This window comes from Aristolochia californica, unplaced genomic scaffold (genome assembly GCF_029961685.1).
Source record: "Aristolochia californica isolate CCGP_79_NKW_82.1479 unplaced genomic scaffold, dmAriCali1.0.hap1 SCAF_3, whole genome shotgun sequence".
Taxonomy (NCBI): Eukaryota; Viridiplantae; Streptophyta; class Magnoliopsida; order Piperales; family Aristolochiaceae; genus Aristolochia; species Aristolochia californica.
In genome coordinates this window covers 5,092,423-5,108,261 of record NW_027181992.1, presented here as the reverse complement: position 1 = coordinate 5,108,261, position 15,839 = coordinate 5,092,423, and the positions used below count along the sequence as shown (strand labels likewise).

The 15,839-nt window shown below is 39.7% G+C and overlaps 1 protein-coding gene across 1 annotated transcript; it reads right to left on the bottom strand.

Moving 5' to 3' along the window:
- Nucleotides 1-11,180: 11,180 nt before the first annotated feature.
- On the bottom strand, nucleotides 11,181-15,839 carry LOC137959018 (glycine-rich RNA-binding protein RZ1A-like). The gene is made up of 4 exons (XM_068806274.1): nucleotides 15,702-15,839; nucleotides 13,558-13,675; nucleotides 12,311-12,852; nucleotides 11,181-11,487 (listed from the first exon to the last, which is right to left on the bottom strand). Exons 2-3 carry the CDS (start codon nucleotides 13,666-13,668, stop codon nucleotides 12,334-12,336), a joined length of 630 nt encoding a protein of 209 aa, XP_068662375.1. The 5' UTR covers nucleotides 13,669-13,675; nucleotides 15,702-15,839; the 3' UTR covers nucleotides 11,181-11,487; nucleotides 12,311-12,333.

Sequence of the window (15,839 nt, the reverse complement as noted above, 5' to 3'; positions counted from 1 at the left end):
TCGGTTTTGAAGGTGAAGGGGGGTCAAAGGAGAAAGCGAGATGATGTCATTAGGCATTATTTTAAAAACTAATACCGTTTTGTTAATTATGATTTATTTCAGCGTATATGGTCTTTGGTCAATGGGCGAGAGTGTTTGATGTTTTTGACGTTATAATAGTGGCTATTGAAACGTGGAACGCAGCGTTGAACTTTGAACAGCCAGCTTTCCCTCCGCAGTCCGCCCCTATTATTCTTATAGCCGCTCGGCCCGAACCACATCGAACCCAACCGGTTCAAAAGCTGTCCAGTGGCCTGTGGGTCCGTACCCGTAAAAGCCATGTTTCGGGGCTGCTTTCCCGGGGGAAAGCCACGGCGCCGGAGAAAGAAAGCCCCTTTTAGCTTTTAATTTTCTGCGCCGAAATTTGATGTGCCTACGTCTCAGGTTGCGAGTCATGGAAAGACGGGAGGGGAAAAAAAGTGCAACTGCGCCGCTTAGCCCATAATCACCCCGTACAGTGTCCCTCTCTCTCGTTCATAAAGGAACCGGCAAAGAGCGACTGTACTTGAGAAATGACTATATTACCCATGGTCTCTAGGACCCGACCGCGGCCACAAGTGTCATTTCGTTTGCGAAAGGGCGACCGGGCTGAGCGCGTGATCCAAACCTAAGAGACGGCCCGAAAGTAGAAAGTGGCTGGTCCAGGGGGCGGGCGGATCAGGAAGAGTGCAGCTAGCTGTATAAGTTTACTAATGTGAGAAGGTGGAGAGGGGGACGGCGTCTTCGTTTGACTCGAACGCTGTACGCGCAGAGTCTCCTGGTCTGATACTCTGACCTTACCTAATCACTGAGGTGGTTGGGATTTGTTGGGCTACAATAAAATTTTCCTAGTCCTCTTTGGGCCCATTTTAACCGAACCGTCAGTTGTCTGTCTCTGGGTCCACCGCAATGGATAGTCTAATCCCTGCCTCTATCAATAATTTTGATCTTCCAGCTCAAATCTACATCAGTGACATGGCCCCACTTCTCATTAAACTGAAAAACAATTGCCTTTCAGGTCCTATTCTATTGTTAATATATGAAAACACGCCTGCATGAAATGTGGAAAAACCGGTCAAAGCCCCGTTTCGTTAATTGGAACAAATTGTCGCAATGGGTGTTGATTAATTAATCGTCTAATCGGGGTTGAGGACGAAGAATCCAATGAAACAGGCGGACCTCTTCATAAACGGCGTTATCATGGATTAGAATGGTTGATTGACAACCGTTCTTTAAACATTTTTAAACACCCTCATTTTGGTTTTAGCTTCAACAATTTGGATGACGGGCGATGGACGTCCAAATTCAACGACATTAACAAGGAATTCTAATGATTAAGATTTTTTCGGGTTTTCGATTAATGGGTGTAATTAGTAATAAATTAAAGAAGCATAATCCTTGGGTTATCTGTCTCCCTATGCAAATACATGAACATACTTGGAGTAATATTGAATTAGTGGAGATCATCTGTATCTTAACCAATTTAAACAACTAAGCCTGTTTGTTGGGTTGATGGTAACCACTGGTAAGACTAATAGAGGAAAATGGAAACCATGTCAGTGCAGATCAATAAATAAACTCTTTCTGATTTGTGCCAACCTCACTTGTTCTTTTTTCTTTCTGAAGCAAAAATGGGAATGATTCAGTTGGTTGAACATAGGGAAGAAAGGAGTTTCCCTGTTGAAAACCTTGGAAAATTTTTCAGTGGCTCTGCAACAATGATGTCGTTTTTTTCTTTCGTCCATTACTCAAGTGCAGAGTGTAAGAAGAACCCATGATTTCTTATTTGAATCTTTCTGCTTTTAAGAGCGTTTTTTCAAGAGAGTTTTAGCCAGGTTCTTTTCCTGGTTTTTGTGTTAGTAGTTCAATGCTTCTTCAAATAATATTTGAAGCACGAATTGGTGCACCCGGATCTGTTCTTTCGGATTGGACCCACGAGAGCTTTGAGCGATGAGTCGAGATGAAGGTTTATGAAACAATGATAACGGTAGGAGAAAAAACTGGAAAAGCTGTGTGAAGCCTTTGTGTTTCAGCAAGACGAGCAATCTTTGTCTGTCACTGTTGCCAGTTTCTTTCTGAAGGAAGAGACGAAAGAAAACCGTCTTTAATCAGTGGGTCGATCTAAGGTGAAGAAACATAAGGCACGCCTTAAAAATGATTTTGACTTACACTGGTATTAATCCACTTTGGTGGATCCTTTTAGAAATTTTTACGAACCAGCATGCACTGATCCGTCTTTTGACCGTTCTTCCCATTTACAGGTTTTTCAAAGGGGGGAAGAAAATTTTTCTTACAATCGCCGAATCAGGAGCAGATCGGAAAGCGATTTCTTAGAGAGAGATTCAGTTTTGAACAAATGGTAGTTGAACATGTACTCACGAAAACGTGAGGCACACGAAGAATCTTCCCTCAACCTGTTCTCACCTATTTCCACCAATGTCTGTTGCAGTTTTGGACTAAGCGTGCTTCATTCGATTATGGATAAAACTTGAATCATATATCAATCTAACCATTAATCACTATTAAACACAAATCTTAAGAGGAGGAATGCCAAAGTCAGATTGAATGAATTTTATGAGAAACAAGTATCAAATCATGATTGAAAACAATAATAGCCACTATTTTTCTTGTGGAGATTGAAAAAGCTCGTGCACACTCAAATTGTTTCTACTTAGTTTAATTTCGAGATTTTGGATTCCGTAGTATATTACGAACCATCCGGATGAAGGGTACAGGATGGATCGTAGGAAGCCGAATTTTTTTTTTCTTTCACTCCCGCTCACTTCTCTCTTGGCCTCCCTCTCTTATCCCTCTCGGTTTGTCCTGATGTCTCCATTGCATTATGCCACTATACCTTCAGGCCTCCTGACATCAAACATTGTCTCCGTTGCAGCCCTCGCAGTGCCCCCCTAGGGCCACCTCCGTCATAGAGTCCCTGTCGCTACGTTGTGAGGAAGAAGATGACGATTTAATTTTTCCTAAATTAGGAAAAATTAAATCACTGGTTCTGCCCAAGTCTCGAACCGGACGGGACTCGTCCAAGTTCAATGGAGTTAATCCGACTCAACTCAATTTCAAAAAAAATTAACCCATTTTTATTATTAAGAAAACCAATGGTTTTAAATTTAATGAAAAATATTATTAATTAATAATATATATAGTGGGTTAAAGTTAGCATTTGATCAATTTTTTTTGTTTAATCTTTCATTTTTATGTTAAAGTATATCATATGTTATTAATAAATTAATAACTTAATTTATTATATGAGTTTTTGTTATTTTAACTTTATTTATTTTTATTTTTATAATTAATTACGTGCATGGTTAATTGGTTCAAGTAATTACTGTATTAATGTATAATAAATTGTTAACATTAAATAAAATAATATCTAATTTAATTAATTGGTATATTAATATATTTTAATTATAAATTAAATTACTTATTCGTGTAGTAATCATGTTTGTTTTACCTATTTTGGGGTTTTAGTATTATGTTTTATTTAAATATATTATTACAAATTACTCGTTCTCTTGTTTTTTATATTTTTCTCATTTAGGAACACTAAAGCACACATGAACTCGTCCACACTCCTATAGTGTTTTAAGGAAACCTTAAACATTTATTGTGTCGTCTTTTATTTGTCTCACCTAAGAGCATACATTTGTATTCTAATGTGGTTATAGTTTTTGAAACAATAGAAATTATTCATCAGAATGAATTAAAAACATAACAATAAATTGTATATAAATATTATATAACCATTATATTACATACATTTAGAATAATTTTATTTAAGGCATCATAAAAATAAATAATTTTTTATTTCATAGGCTACTACAAGTGTACAAGTAGATTGCAGTAATGCGTGCATAGCCTCCCTATAATTCTAATTAAATAAATAAAGAAACACCACTAATATTAATATACTAATATTATGGATTCGAATTTAGATCCACATCCTTACCCAAATCAATCCAAATCGGATTTGATTTTGGATTTGGTATCTGATTCGAAACCATAACTTAATATGGATCGAGATCAAAATCAAATCCCGATTAGGTATCGTACCTGAATCCGAATCTAGGCTCAGGATACCCTCCAGTAACCTCTTGCCCATCCCTGATGTAATATTTTTGCCTACGACTCACCTGCCTCTATTGCAGTTTTTTCGCCTGAGCATTTCCCCTGCAATTTTTTCAGCAGTGGAGTTGTCTACCAATTTATCGTTGGAATAACCAGCATCTGGATCTTCTCAGTTTGCAATTTGATGAATATTGATGGAGTTAGCTTAATGTTCTGTTGAGTGATACACTGTAGTAATCCTCCATCCCGAGTCTCATATTTGCAGAAAAGTAAGAAAATATCAAGAAGCCATCATCAGATGCAGAAGAAAGAATGCTGACTTTCTCTTTGGCGGAGCCTCAAACCCTGGAAATAATTCAGTGGGCACGTCGAGAATCCCAAGATGATAACAGAGAAACAGGCTTCCTGCATCTACTATACAGTATAAATTCCAAGTGTAATAAATACCAGACAGTTCTGTGCAGGCCGTGCCCCTAAATAACCCAACACAGAAAGGAAAAAGACAAAACATACAGGATAAGTGAAGGAGAAGCAGCTTTTCCTGGCTCAACGAACCCATTCTTGTAAACCCATCCTGGTAAAGAACCAGCAATTTTGTTACCCATTTGATGCTATCAGTTCATACCAGTGTTTCTCTCAGGCCGGTGAATCCATCCAGCGCGTTCGAAGCATCCTCAAAGGACCAACTGACCGAGCTAAGGAATGAAAATACGGTTTCGGCAGTGGCATTTCCATCCCAGCTGCTTGTAATTGGTGTACTTCTTGCCAACGGAAGACCGTGACATGCTGAGGGAAGCTTCCCCGCCGGGAGGGAGAAGGGAGAGGGATATGAAGCACTGGGGTGAGTCCCATTTTTATCAAAATATTTTTTAAAACCCGGAATTTCTGAGTCAAAATCGTCTAAAATTGGTAACTCAACTAAGGGTGGCGGTCTTGTTTCTAAATCTGTCAAAATTTTCAAAGGCTTCCTGGGTTTTGAAAATGCTATTGGAAAGAATGGGAGGGTTTTGCACAGAGAAGCAATCGACCATCTCCAAATTGAACAATACTTCACAATTACAGCATAATAGCTTTTACAAGAAGAAAGGCGCGCGTGATAGTATAGCAAAGGTTTTTTCCCTTGTTTTTGTCCGTCCACGCTTGGGAAAAGACGCCAAAGAAGTCGCCGAATTATGAACTGGTGAAGGCGCTGGTCGACATTGAATGCGATGATCGTACACAAGGCAACGGTAGTGATTTTGCCTACGATGTTGATGTGGACGGTTTGGGGGCTTCAAGGTCTATCGGCGGTACTTACAACACTGGTGCCTTCTGCCAGAAAATCAAACAGCAAGAAGACAATGAAACAGTGATAAACAGGCTATATTTCTTGAAGGAGGTATCTGTTGCAGAGTTGGCAGCAGAGGTGAATTGGGACCCTCAAAAACAGACGGAAGACGCCCAGAGATGGAGCGTGTGGAGTTTGGCGGAAGGGTCGACCCACGAGAGCACGATTCATATAATCAACTCTATAGCAGCTAGTACAACCAACAACCTTTCAATCCAATTTAATAAACATCGGCCAAACTTTCCTCAGCGGCTGTTCTTCTCAGCATGTTACCCAGAGATCCATATTAATCACAACAGAATGACGATAGTATCACAAGACGAGCAAAAGTCGAATAAAAAATCGAATGAACACAATGAGCGTACGAAATAAGAATCATAAGTATGAGGAAAACGGGAAGATTAATCGGTGAACGATCAAGCCGACGGAGAGGAAGACGAAAAACAGTGTGGCTGCAGATCCTGATCGTGTGTGTTTCCGAGCTAATGGAGCTGTTGAAGGATCGATTAATGGGCTAGTAGGGGGGAATGAACCTGGGGAGAGTTGAAACCTCTACTACTCGTAATCGATCGCGGAAAAAGAAAAATCACACTAATGTCAAACTCAAGCGAAGAAGAAGAACTTAATCACAAGCAAACGAAGCAAAAGAAAATTGAGTGAGGAACAAAAGAGAGACACACGAGAAGAACTTAATGGAAAAATCTTAATTGTCTGACGATTATTAATTACACATTCATGAAATAGAACAGACTTAACTAATATAGTTAATTAGATCATCAACCTTAATGCGGTCAAGAAAAGCAAGAAGCCATCAAGACTTGGAATTAACAAGCCTTTGACTCCCTTCAAAGCAACTGCCTCTGATAACGAGAAGTTATGGCCTTAGCAACCGACCTAGGCAGGAGGTTGGAGAGCCTTTGACTACCCTTCTCTTTGTCACCTCATAATGGGACAAGAGTAAATGCTGAACTAAGTGAAAACAAATATATCATCGAAAACCGCCGATTTCACCATTTCTTGGTCAGTGTATGAAACATCCTATATAAACAAATAGGCAATGCAAGTTGGAGGAGCCTTTTCGGTTTGCTGTTTGAAGACTAGTTGGATCAACTTTCATTAAAAGAGTGTCAACTTTAGAGGTTGCAAGTCCTTATACTCGTCTCACCTGAAATGGGGATACGAAATTCATGTCTGTAAAAGGTCACCACCATGTTCCACTCCTGTGACACAAACATTACTTGAATGCTGCCAGGGGCGGGTTCCCGGGCACGTGAAGCTTCCTTATTCCTCGTTTACCTCTCCCTCTCCCTCTCCACCATCACCCATCGCAAGTCCAGAGCTCCCATGCACCAGGTGAGAACAGAAATGAAACGGGAAAAACTGGTGTTGAAGAGGGCCAAAACACTAACCACATTCGAAGGATTAAGCGTAATAACAAGTCGATGTCAAGTGGAATATAGAACGGGGAAAAGAGAACCTGATGGACAGCAGACGGTCAAACCTCATATTCAGAATATAGAAGGAAGTCAAGGTAGAGAATTGAAGGTTTTTAAAAATATATCCTCACATCCAGCAGTGCATTCGTTTGCTGTCAATAACAAACAATTAACTACTCACTGGGAACAAAGTTTGGTTCTAAAGATCTTATCTTTGATGGTTCTTTAAACGTATTTCATATACAAGAGGTCTCACACTATTTCATATACCTGGGTTTGATTCCTTCAAGTCTCAAACCCTCACCATTTCTCTGGTTTTTTTAGGTGGTCGCTCTTGCCAACTCTTTGTATTCAGGAAAGTAACGATTCTCGTATTAAATTAGCTAACCCTTGGAAACATTTTTTTGTGGCGAGTGTCAAATCAGCACTGAGCATTCTGTACGTGGTGCCAGAAATGTTGAAAGGAGAAAGGGCCCATTTAGGTGCAGGTTACTGGTTTCATTTAGCCTCACAAACATTGATATGGTCGGCTACCAGACCCTAGAAGCACTGTAGAAGGTCCCCATCAGCTCTGAAGACGTGACTCAGTTCTGTGCTTGTGGCACCAGTACACTGCAGATGTTGAAACCATTCTCGGCAGTCCAGCCATGGCGCCTCCCTTGGATGTCCCACCCTGAACTAGAAAAGCAATCCCTCTCATTAGATTTTTAAGCAGAGCGGGTCATTAGCCACATTCACTTTTCAGTACGAGTGAATCAGGAGAGAAAGAAAGGTGTTTGTGTTGGGCCTCAATGAACCTGGTCGTGGTTTTTTTATATATTTTTTTTTTCCCGAAGAAAACCCCTAGTCCCACCGTGGACAGGCGAAGAGAGGAGGGCCATGTGTGCGTAGCCCTAGGACGTAAAATATTCAGACCCTTTCTTTCCTGTTCCTCAAAGTACCAGCTTGCCTGCGGCGACACCATGCCTCCTGCAATAATTATTTTCCTATTTTAAATTGGTGGATTTGAAAATGGACATCAAATCCAAACAGAACCCACAAGACAGGAGGTCCTGTTTTGGGCTGAGAGAACATGTTCCTTTCCTTAGTCGGTCATTAACTTCTGTGGGACCCTTCACTCACCTAACCAAACAGAACTGGTACCCCTTGCCACACCACCTCTTCTATCACTCCCATCCATCACTTGACCAGTTTTCTTCTCCATTGTCACCTCCTTCGGCCACCTCTCTTTCTGTTGCTCCTATACCGATTCTCAACGACAACACCCTGCATTTATTTCTTTCTTGTTTCAGCTGCACATCCCTTCAAAAGCCTGCATATTAAGCTTCATTTCTCGGAGTCCCACGTACAAGTTAATACAGCTCTGCTTCATCTCTGTGTTCTTCTTGTTTTTCTTATTTCTTTCGGAGAAATGGCTCTATGCCAAAGATTAATGGTAGCACTACTGTTTTCCTTACTCCTCTTCGTCAGCCATTGCCACTGCACAAGACAAACACAGATCTTCGATGCCAGATCAAGAAGTACCAACAAAGGTTTCTTCTTAGGATTCTTTCCCAAGGCTCTGCCGGTACCACCATCCGGTCCGTCAAGGCAGCACAACTCTGTACGTCCAGAAATCAGACAGACTCCATGACGCTTCAGGGAGAAGAAGAAGAGTAAGCTAATGAATAGAAGAAGAAACGCCATCTGGGGGGCGTTTGGCTTCCTCTCCCCCATGTACTCCTCACTTGAAGACTATAATACACATGTTTTTTTTTTGGTCGTCTATTACTGGAGAAACAACTGATAAACTGTGGTGAAGATGGCGGAACCAGACTTTGTACAGAAGAGATAGATAGCGAGGAAGGAGGAACGGATGCATGCTTTCCTTTTGATCCATAGCCGGAAAAAAGACGAAACTTCCATGCATGTCTTCTTTCGTTTGTTTTGTGATCTATTAATCTAACAGGTGTCCATTGAGGAAGAAACATACGTAGTGAGGATGTAAGTTTTAATTCATAGGTAGTTAATGATTAGACACTAATTTTTTTGTGGGTCATCTCTTCTGATTCTGAATTTCGATGTTTCTCTGTGGCGTATGAAGTTGCATTTAAGATTTGAAGGATTTACATTTCTTTTCGAATAGTAAATCTGCACCTTCTTCACTGTACTTGTACGTTTATGGAAGGAAAGACGGAGGACCTTTCGGAAAGGAGGTCACCTGACATCAGGCTACGTTGTAGTCTTCTTTGGATTTTTTCCGTCAGGGGTAAATGATTGAGTGTATTCTGTAGACTGCATATATGTTTTCATGAGTAAAATCTGGAAGACATTAATATTGCCCATGACGTTTTCACCGTTGTTTGACCATGGTAAGACTTAGAGCTTTCCGGTTAGCAGAGAGACAGGGCACTGGTCACTGTGCTCGTTCTCAGCCAGTGTTAGGGGACGGGTCAGAGGTGGTTAAGTTGTACATGCATGAATTTGGGGGTTCAAACTTCTACTAATCGTATTTGTAAACACAACTGTTTACCCTGTAATGCCAACCCAGTGTTCCCAGATTTCACTTTTCAGCGATCAGCTAGGGTAGAGAATCAGATCTGTTTGTATAAGGTCTATGCCGAAGCTGTGTAGAAATAAGAGCAAAGGGTGAGACTGATAGGGGAGGAGTGGTTCGAGGGAGAGAGACAAGGTAAGACAGAGAAACAGACATGACAGTGAGAAGAGATCAGAAAGAGAAAGGGGTAAGAGGAACCTAGCTTGTTTCCTTCTTTCCCAGAGAAAGTGGATATGGTTTCTCTAGATTAGAAAATCCATCAGGAAAAAAATAAAGGTCGTCACCTAGATACAGAGAAAGTAAAGGGAGCATGAAGTATCTTCTTATTTAGAGTTCAGTTTTAACAATTTCTCCGGGAAAAGGATTTGGTCAAGCCTTGTCTTGATAATACCCCTTAGAAACTGAAAGAAGTATGTCTGCGAAATACTTGAAAACGAAATCGATGTTATTTCTTTATACTTTTGAAGCCAAAGGACAGGACACGGAGGAAAGAATTTGCCTAGTCATTTACGTGGCCAACCCCATTCATCCGATGAGGGAAGAATGAAACCTATTCACATTGAAAAGGTAGGTCCTATTCACCCCTCCGGGCTGAATGGGACTAATACTCATACTCATACTCGATAGTTATTTACTGTCATCTATTTCATGCATTTTTCTCCAATCTAACAGAACTGGTAAGACATATCCGAAAGAAAGGCACCAATGCCGGTATCGGGGCATCACCCACCGCGCCCAGTTCATCATTTAGAAATATGTAAAATTATGAAAAGAACCAGAGAGACTGCTAGAACTCTATTCCTGCCAATGCCAAAAAAACTCACGACTGACAGTATCTACTTTCCCATCCACAATCAACGAGAACTCTGTACAATTTTTTAAAGATAAATTATCACAAATACATAGGCCCAACACAATCAGAACCAAATGCATCAAAGAGTGACTACAACACGCCCAGTGAAGACAGTAAAATGAAGAAACAAGGCACTAGTAGTGCCAAGCACACGAGAGCCAAATGAAAACAAAAATATGCAACAACTTTCATTCAGATAACTGCTACGGATGGGAAAAAACACAAGGAGCCATGCAGGCTTGAAGAAGGAAACAAAGTTGGAGAGAACATGAACCAAAAACGATTAGACAAAGAGTTTGATGTCAGCGTATCCTAACTCCATATGTTTGCCTGGTCCATCTATCTGTGTGCAGAGTTCTGACCAGATGATCAGACAACATTTTTAGACACGCCCCGACATCCCTGAGGTAACCAAGAGTAAAAACAGATCTCTGTCATAAAGAACCAAAAGCTCCTGCCACTCAAAAGTACTCTTTAAAGAGACCAACGTCTTTGTGGTCCAGCTAATGCAAGATAAGGCCCCATCCTAGAAACAAAGGCCCCATCAGTAACCATCAGAGTCATTTGGTAAATGAACCTCTGGGACAACCGGCAAGGACATAACCATAATCGCCGCCATGACCCCACTGGATCACAAAAAAGCATGCCAAAAACCTGCAGCTTCCATATCCAGAGTGAGACCCTCTCCAATGAAAGTCATAGCTTTGCTGTTGATGCTACCAGAAGTATACAAGAACAGTTTGTAAAAATTGTCTGAGCAGGGCACGGTTAGGGACAAAGAAACCGAAGCATGAATCCAAAAAGATCATAAAGGCCAATTTTGTAGCCTGCCAAAATGTTAACAATTAAAAACCATTTTAGTGGATAGATTAAAATTGAAAGGACACACAAGATTTTACCAACAGATTAAAATTAACACCATACCGATCATCCAGAACTGAACTATATATGCAAGCAAATCATCATCCAGAGTTTCCAGCAGCAATAAAGGCATTCAAAGATTTTAAAGGACCAAAGCCCAGAATCATGTCAAGTGAGCACAAGGGCAGCCCCGTAAGAACATCGAACACAAAAAAACAGTTGAACCACAGATACTCCTATGCCAAGTCCAAAACAGGCAATAGAGGGCATCCCAAATCCACTCCACAGAAGAACAATAGCATGTATCATGTAATCTTGCACCAAGATTCATTGACCTCAACTTGATAAGACTTGCTGCTGCAAAGACCTCCCGCTGCGGAAGAAAACTTTTCATCAATGCAGTAAAATTACATATATCCGGAAGTGTAATGAAGTAAAAGTCATCCCAGGAGAGAAATATCCTTGAACATATCACCACTTCTTATGATCCAACAGTTAATAACAAAGAAAAAGGATTTTAACAAAAAAATGTAAATAACCATCATATCATTTGACCAATGTTCAACCTTCCTGTCTCTTAGTGCTGGGATGACAAAATGACATTTACACCTAATCACTAACAGCATTTAAACGCATGGTTGAAATGGAAAATGACATAATCTGACTTAAAACTCTCTACAGAAAGTGATATGCATACAATCTCTTCTTTTTTTAAAGTTGCTTACACACGCACACACCTCCTTTACCCTTAGTGAGACTTGAATCCAAGACTTCATAGTAGAAACCTCCAATGTGACCATTGAGCTAAAGGCCCAAGTCACCACAATCACTTTCTTTAAGGCCAACACTTGAAACAAATCAAAGAGAACAAAACCAAAAATTGAAACACTTCTCTGAATCTTTTCAATGTTCAGTCCTGATTTGATTTGCAAGTTTGATATCAAAATTTTAGTAGTTTCATATATTTTAAAGGCTAGAACAATTTGATTATGATTTCTTCATAGAAGGGAACTTAAAGAGAATTTAAGTTTTTCACTTGGGAATGGAGACTTCTTTATTGTCAGATCACATAATTTGGTAACACAGATGGATAAAAGGTCACAAAACTAAAAAGAGTATAAAATAAGCCATAATTTTCACTGTAATCAGCTAAAGAAGATTTTCTAATATAAATATAACTTTGCATTTGTTACTACCTTGCAGAAATTGAAGTAATTCATCAGGAACGGAATCCACCCCCTTGACCAGAACGTTCATAAGGACCAGAGCGATCACGATTGTATCGATCACCTCCAGGCCCACTACGATTACCCCCGTCACGACTGCTGCGCCCTCCATAACGATCCCCATTACGATCAGGGCCATAATGACCACCACCACTCTTACCACTATACCTGTCCCCTCCTCTTGCCCCATCACCAGATGGACACTCTCTAGCAAAATGCCCAGGCTTCCCACATTTGAAGCATTCTCCTCCCCCTGATGAACCTCGGCCCCCACCATAATCCCCCCGATCACGGCCACGATCACGACCACCACGGTGGTCTCTGTCATAGTCACGACGCTCCCCATCTCGGTCTCTACCTGAGCTTTGTGGCTGAGCTCTGTCTACAGTAATGGCACGCCCATCAAGATCCATACCATTCATAGCTTCAATAGCTTCTTCCATTGCATCCTTGTCATCAAATGTGACAAATCCAAAACCACGGGAACGCCCAGAAAACTTGTCCACAACCACCTGGAAAACAGCCACCGAGAAGAAGCTTTAAATCTCACAAACTTTGTCTCCCATTTTGAAAGATCAGCCTCCCATAGTGAACCAAGTTCAACTTTGAATCAACGAAAGTTCGACTTGATGGGTAGGAACAAGCAATGTTAAGCAAATTTAAGCCACAGACAAAAGCATAGGAAACCATATTTTAGTAAGCACATTTCTAAATGAAATGCCTAGATGGTAACTGAGCAGTATATACTGTAAACATTCTAATAGAAAGAAATACCAAAATGAGATAGCTATAGTGAAAGAAAATAAATTAATCTAACTACACCCACTTTCACTCTTTATTATGCTCTCCAGATTACTAGGTGGAACTTGTCAAGTCAAAAAAAATTATAACAAAAATAAAAATGGTATTACTTCGTAAAAAATCACATGTAAAATGTTAGAAACCCTTCATTTCAATGCAAAATCTAATCTAGAATCCACACTTTTCTCCAAACATGGCATGCAACCTCCCACAAAGCTAGTTCCTTGAAAACTGATCCAAGATAGGCCTAGCTCCAGCCTGTAGCCTAGTTAATAATAAGTAGTTTCAGGTCTCAATCATCACTCAAACCTAAGTACCACATAAAACGGGTGCACTTACAAACCTAAGTACCAAAGGAATATGAAATCTAAACATATTTCAACAAAAAAAAGAAAGGCTAAACAATCAAAGATTACCTTTGCCTCAACAAGATGGCCAAACTTCTCAAATGCTCCTTTTAAACCTTTATCTGATGTTGACCATGCAAGGCCTCCAATGAAACAGCGATACTCAACTGGTTCCGACATTTATTAACTGACAGGAAAGAAAAATAAAATCAGGGCAAGCATATGAGCGAGACCACGTAAAATGAACCTAAAATGGGGCTAAGTGGATTGGGCCTTTGCCTCAATGGCCACACATGGAATTTTTATTGTGAGGTCCTGGGTTCAGGCCTCACCGGTGGAAAGGTGTTCAGTGTGTGTGTGTGTAATCAACATTCCAATGAAAAAATTGGAGAGGCTAAATTGAAAAAGTAGGAGGAAAAAATGAAGTCAAAACAATGAAACAGAAACAGAGAATAAATGATGTCAACACATTAACAACAGATTATAAATATTTGATACAACAATCAGATTAATTTTGTTTTTGCCACATGCAATTCATACTCGGTACACCCACCCCAATCATACGGTGAGAATATCCAAGCAGCATAACAGAGCCATGAAAATTAGCCATTTACACCTAGTCCTGCCCCAAACCATCTTGGTGGGTCATCAATCTGTCACATGATGTCTGTCTTGAATTCACAGAACTAACAGCAAAGATTCTGACAATGTCAATGTTAAACATGTCATAGACGTTACATAGAGTAACAAGGATCCATCTCAAACATCTTTATCCACATGGTGAAGAAGCACAATGGCAAAGATGTGAAAGCCGAAAAAGGTTTCCATTGGCAAGTATTATGGCTTCCCACTAAAAAACAGAAAGGACATAAAAAGGCAAAAAACAATATGCTTCCATAGACAGCAGCAATTCTCCCATTCCAGAAGTTGAAGCCAAAACTTTATTCATACCTCACATCACAGAATGCTTTGAGCATACTCAACATCTACATGTTTGATACTAAAAAAAAAAGAACATTTCCACGTTCTTGTCATGAATGATGCATTGCTAGCCATCAAAATTTCAATACATTACTACATCCTGATAACCATATCAAACATTGTGTCAACTATTTATCAGCAGACTATCTAACAAAAGGCTTCAACCCCCTGAACTGCAGGCTTCATGCCATCTCTTCTGATCAAACTCGGAGATGAGATACACTTCCTTTCATCACTTAGTTAATCCCTCGCTCGCCCATTAATCTGAACACGTTTATTTTTTTGAGTACATCTGAACACATTTCTCAGCCTGCTGTTCATGATTACAAGCCTTGATCCTATCGTCCTATCTCTATCCCTATAGCAGGTGGGACTAAGGTGTGGGGGTCCGTCATACAAATGGTGAACAAAAAACAGTTAACCTCTCACATGTGAGATCACTTGGTGCTTAAACATGATAAAAAATATTTCAAAACAGTGGATGTAAATCGTACAAAGATAGGAGGTGTTCTACTATTCAATGCTATCAGCCATCTTCATTTAATTTTCTAAATTTCCATACAAACTACACTTGTTAACTTCCCAAGAATTCATCCCAAGTCCCTATTCAAATTTGGTGCAAACAAGACTGCCTTAGAATTTCCACTGCCTTCATCTTATCTTTTTAAGGTTGTAGTTTTAACAAGAAGAAACAACTATTTTCAACAAGTCCTGCTTCTTTACTTTTTTTTCAACAGAAAAGACAATCCTCAAACAGACCAAAATAAGACTTCCATCCATTCTCTTTAAAGGAAAAAGGAAAAAAGGAAAAGAAGAAGTCACAACTAAACAGATTATTTCGCAACAACTGGGCAATTTCATTAAAACAACGAAACGATAACTTCACAACCAGATAAAATAGTATCAAATGAATTAAATTCGTAAAAAAAAAAAAAAAGCTAACAGCGTTAACACAACTTTCTACAGAATCGGAATAAAAAATAAACTTAATAACTCAAAACAGAAAAAACGAGACATCAAAGTTAATATCTTTAAGAACATAAAACCATAACCGAAACCAAGGCAAACAACCAATCATAAGAACGTCCAACTATGAATAAGCAAAAGATAAATAAGTATCATAACTGAGAAGGAAACGAGAAAAAAATATATGTAGTTCACATACAGCAATGATATGCCAGAAATCCTGTGACAGTATAGCTGACAAGTTGAAGAGAAAAATAGATGCATACCTACGAATGATTATGAAACGGCGGATACGAAAACCAGGGCACTCAAGCTAGGGCACTCAAGCTCGCTTGCTTTCAGAAAACCCTAAATTTAATGTCACACAAGTTGAAACGCGGAATAAAAGTGTAGAGGAAGTGAAG

Bases quoted from the DNA above. Each gene is read 5' to 3' on its own strand.
- LOC137959018 (XM_068806274.1), bottom strand. From the start codon at position 13,668: ATGTCGGAACCAGTTGAGTATCGCTGTTTCATTGGAGGCCTTGCATGG. The intron at 12,853-13,557 runs GTAATCTTTGAT...GCTGTTTTCCAG, and splicing joins GCCATCTTGTTGAGGCAAAG to GTGGTTGTGGACAAGTTTTC.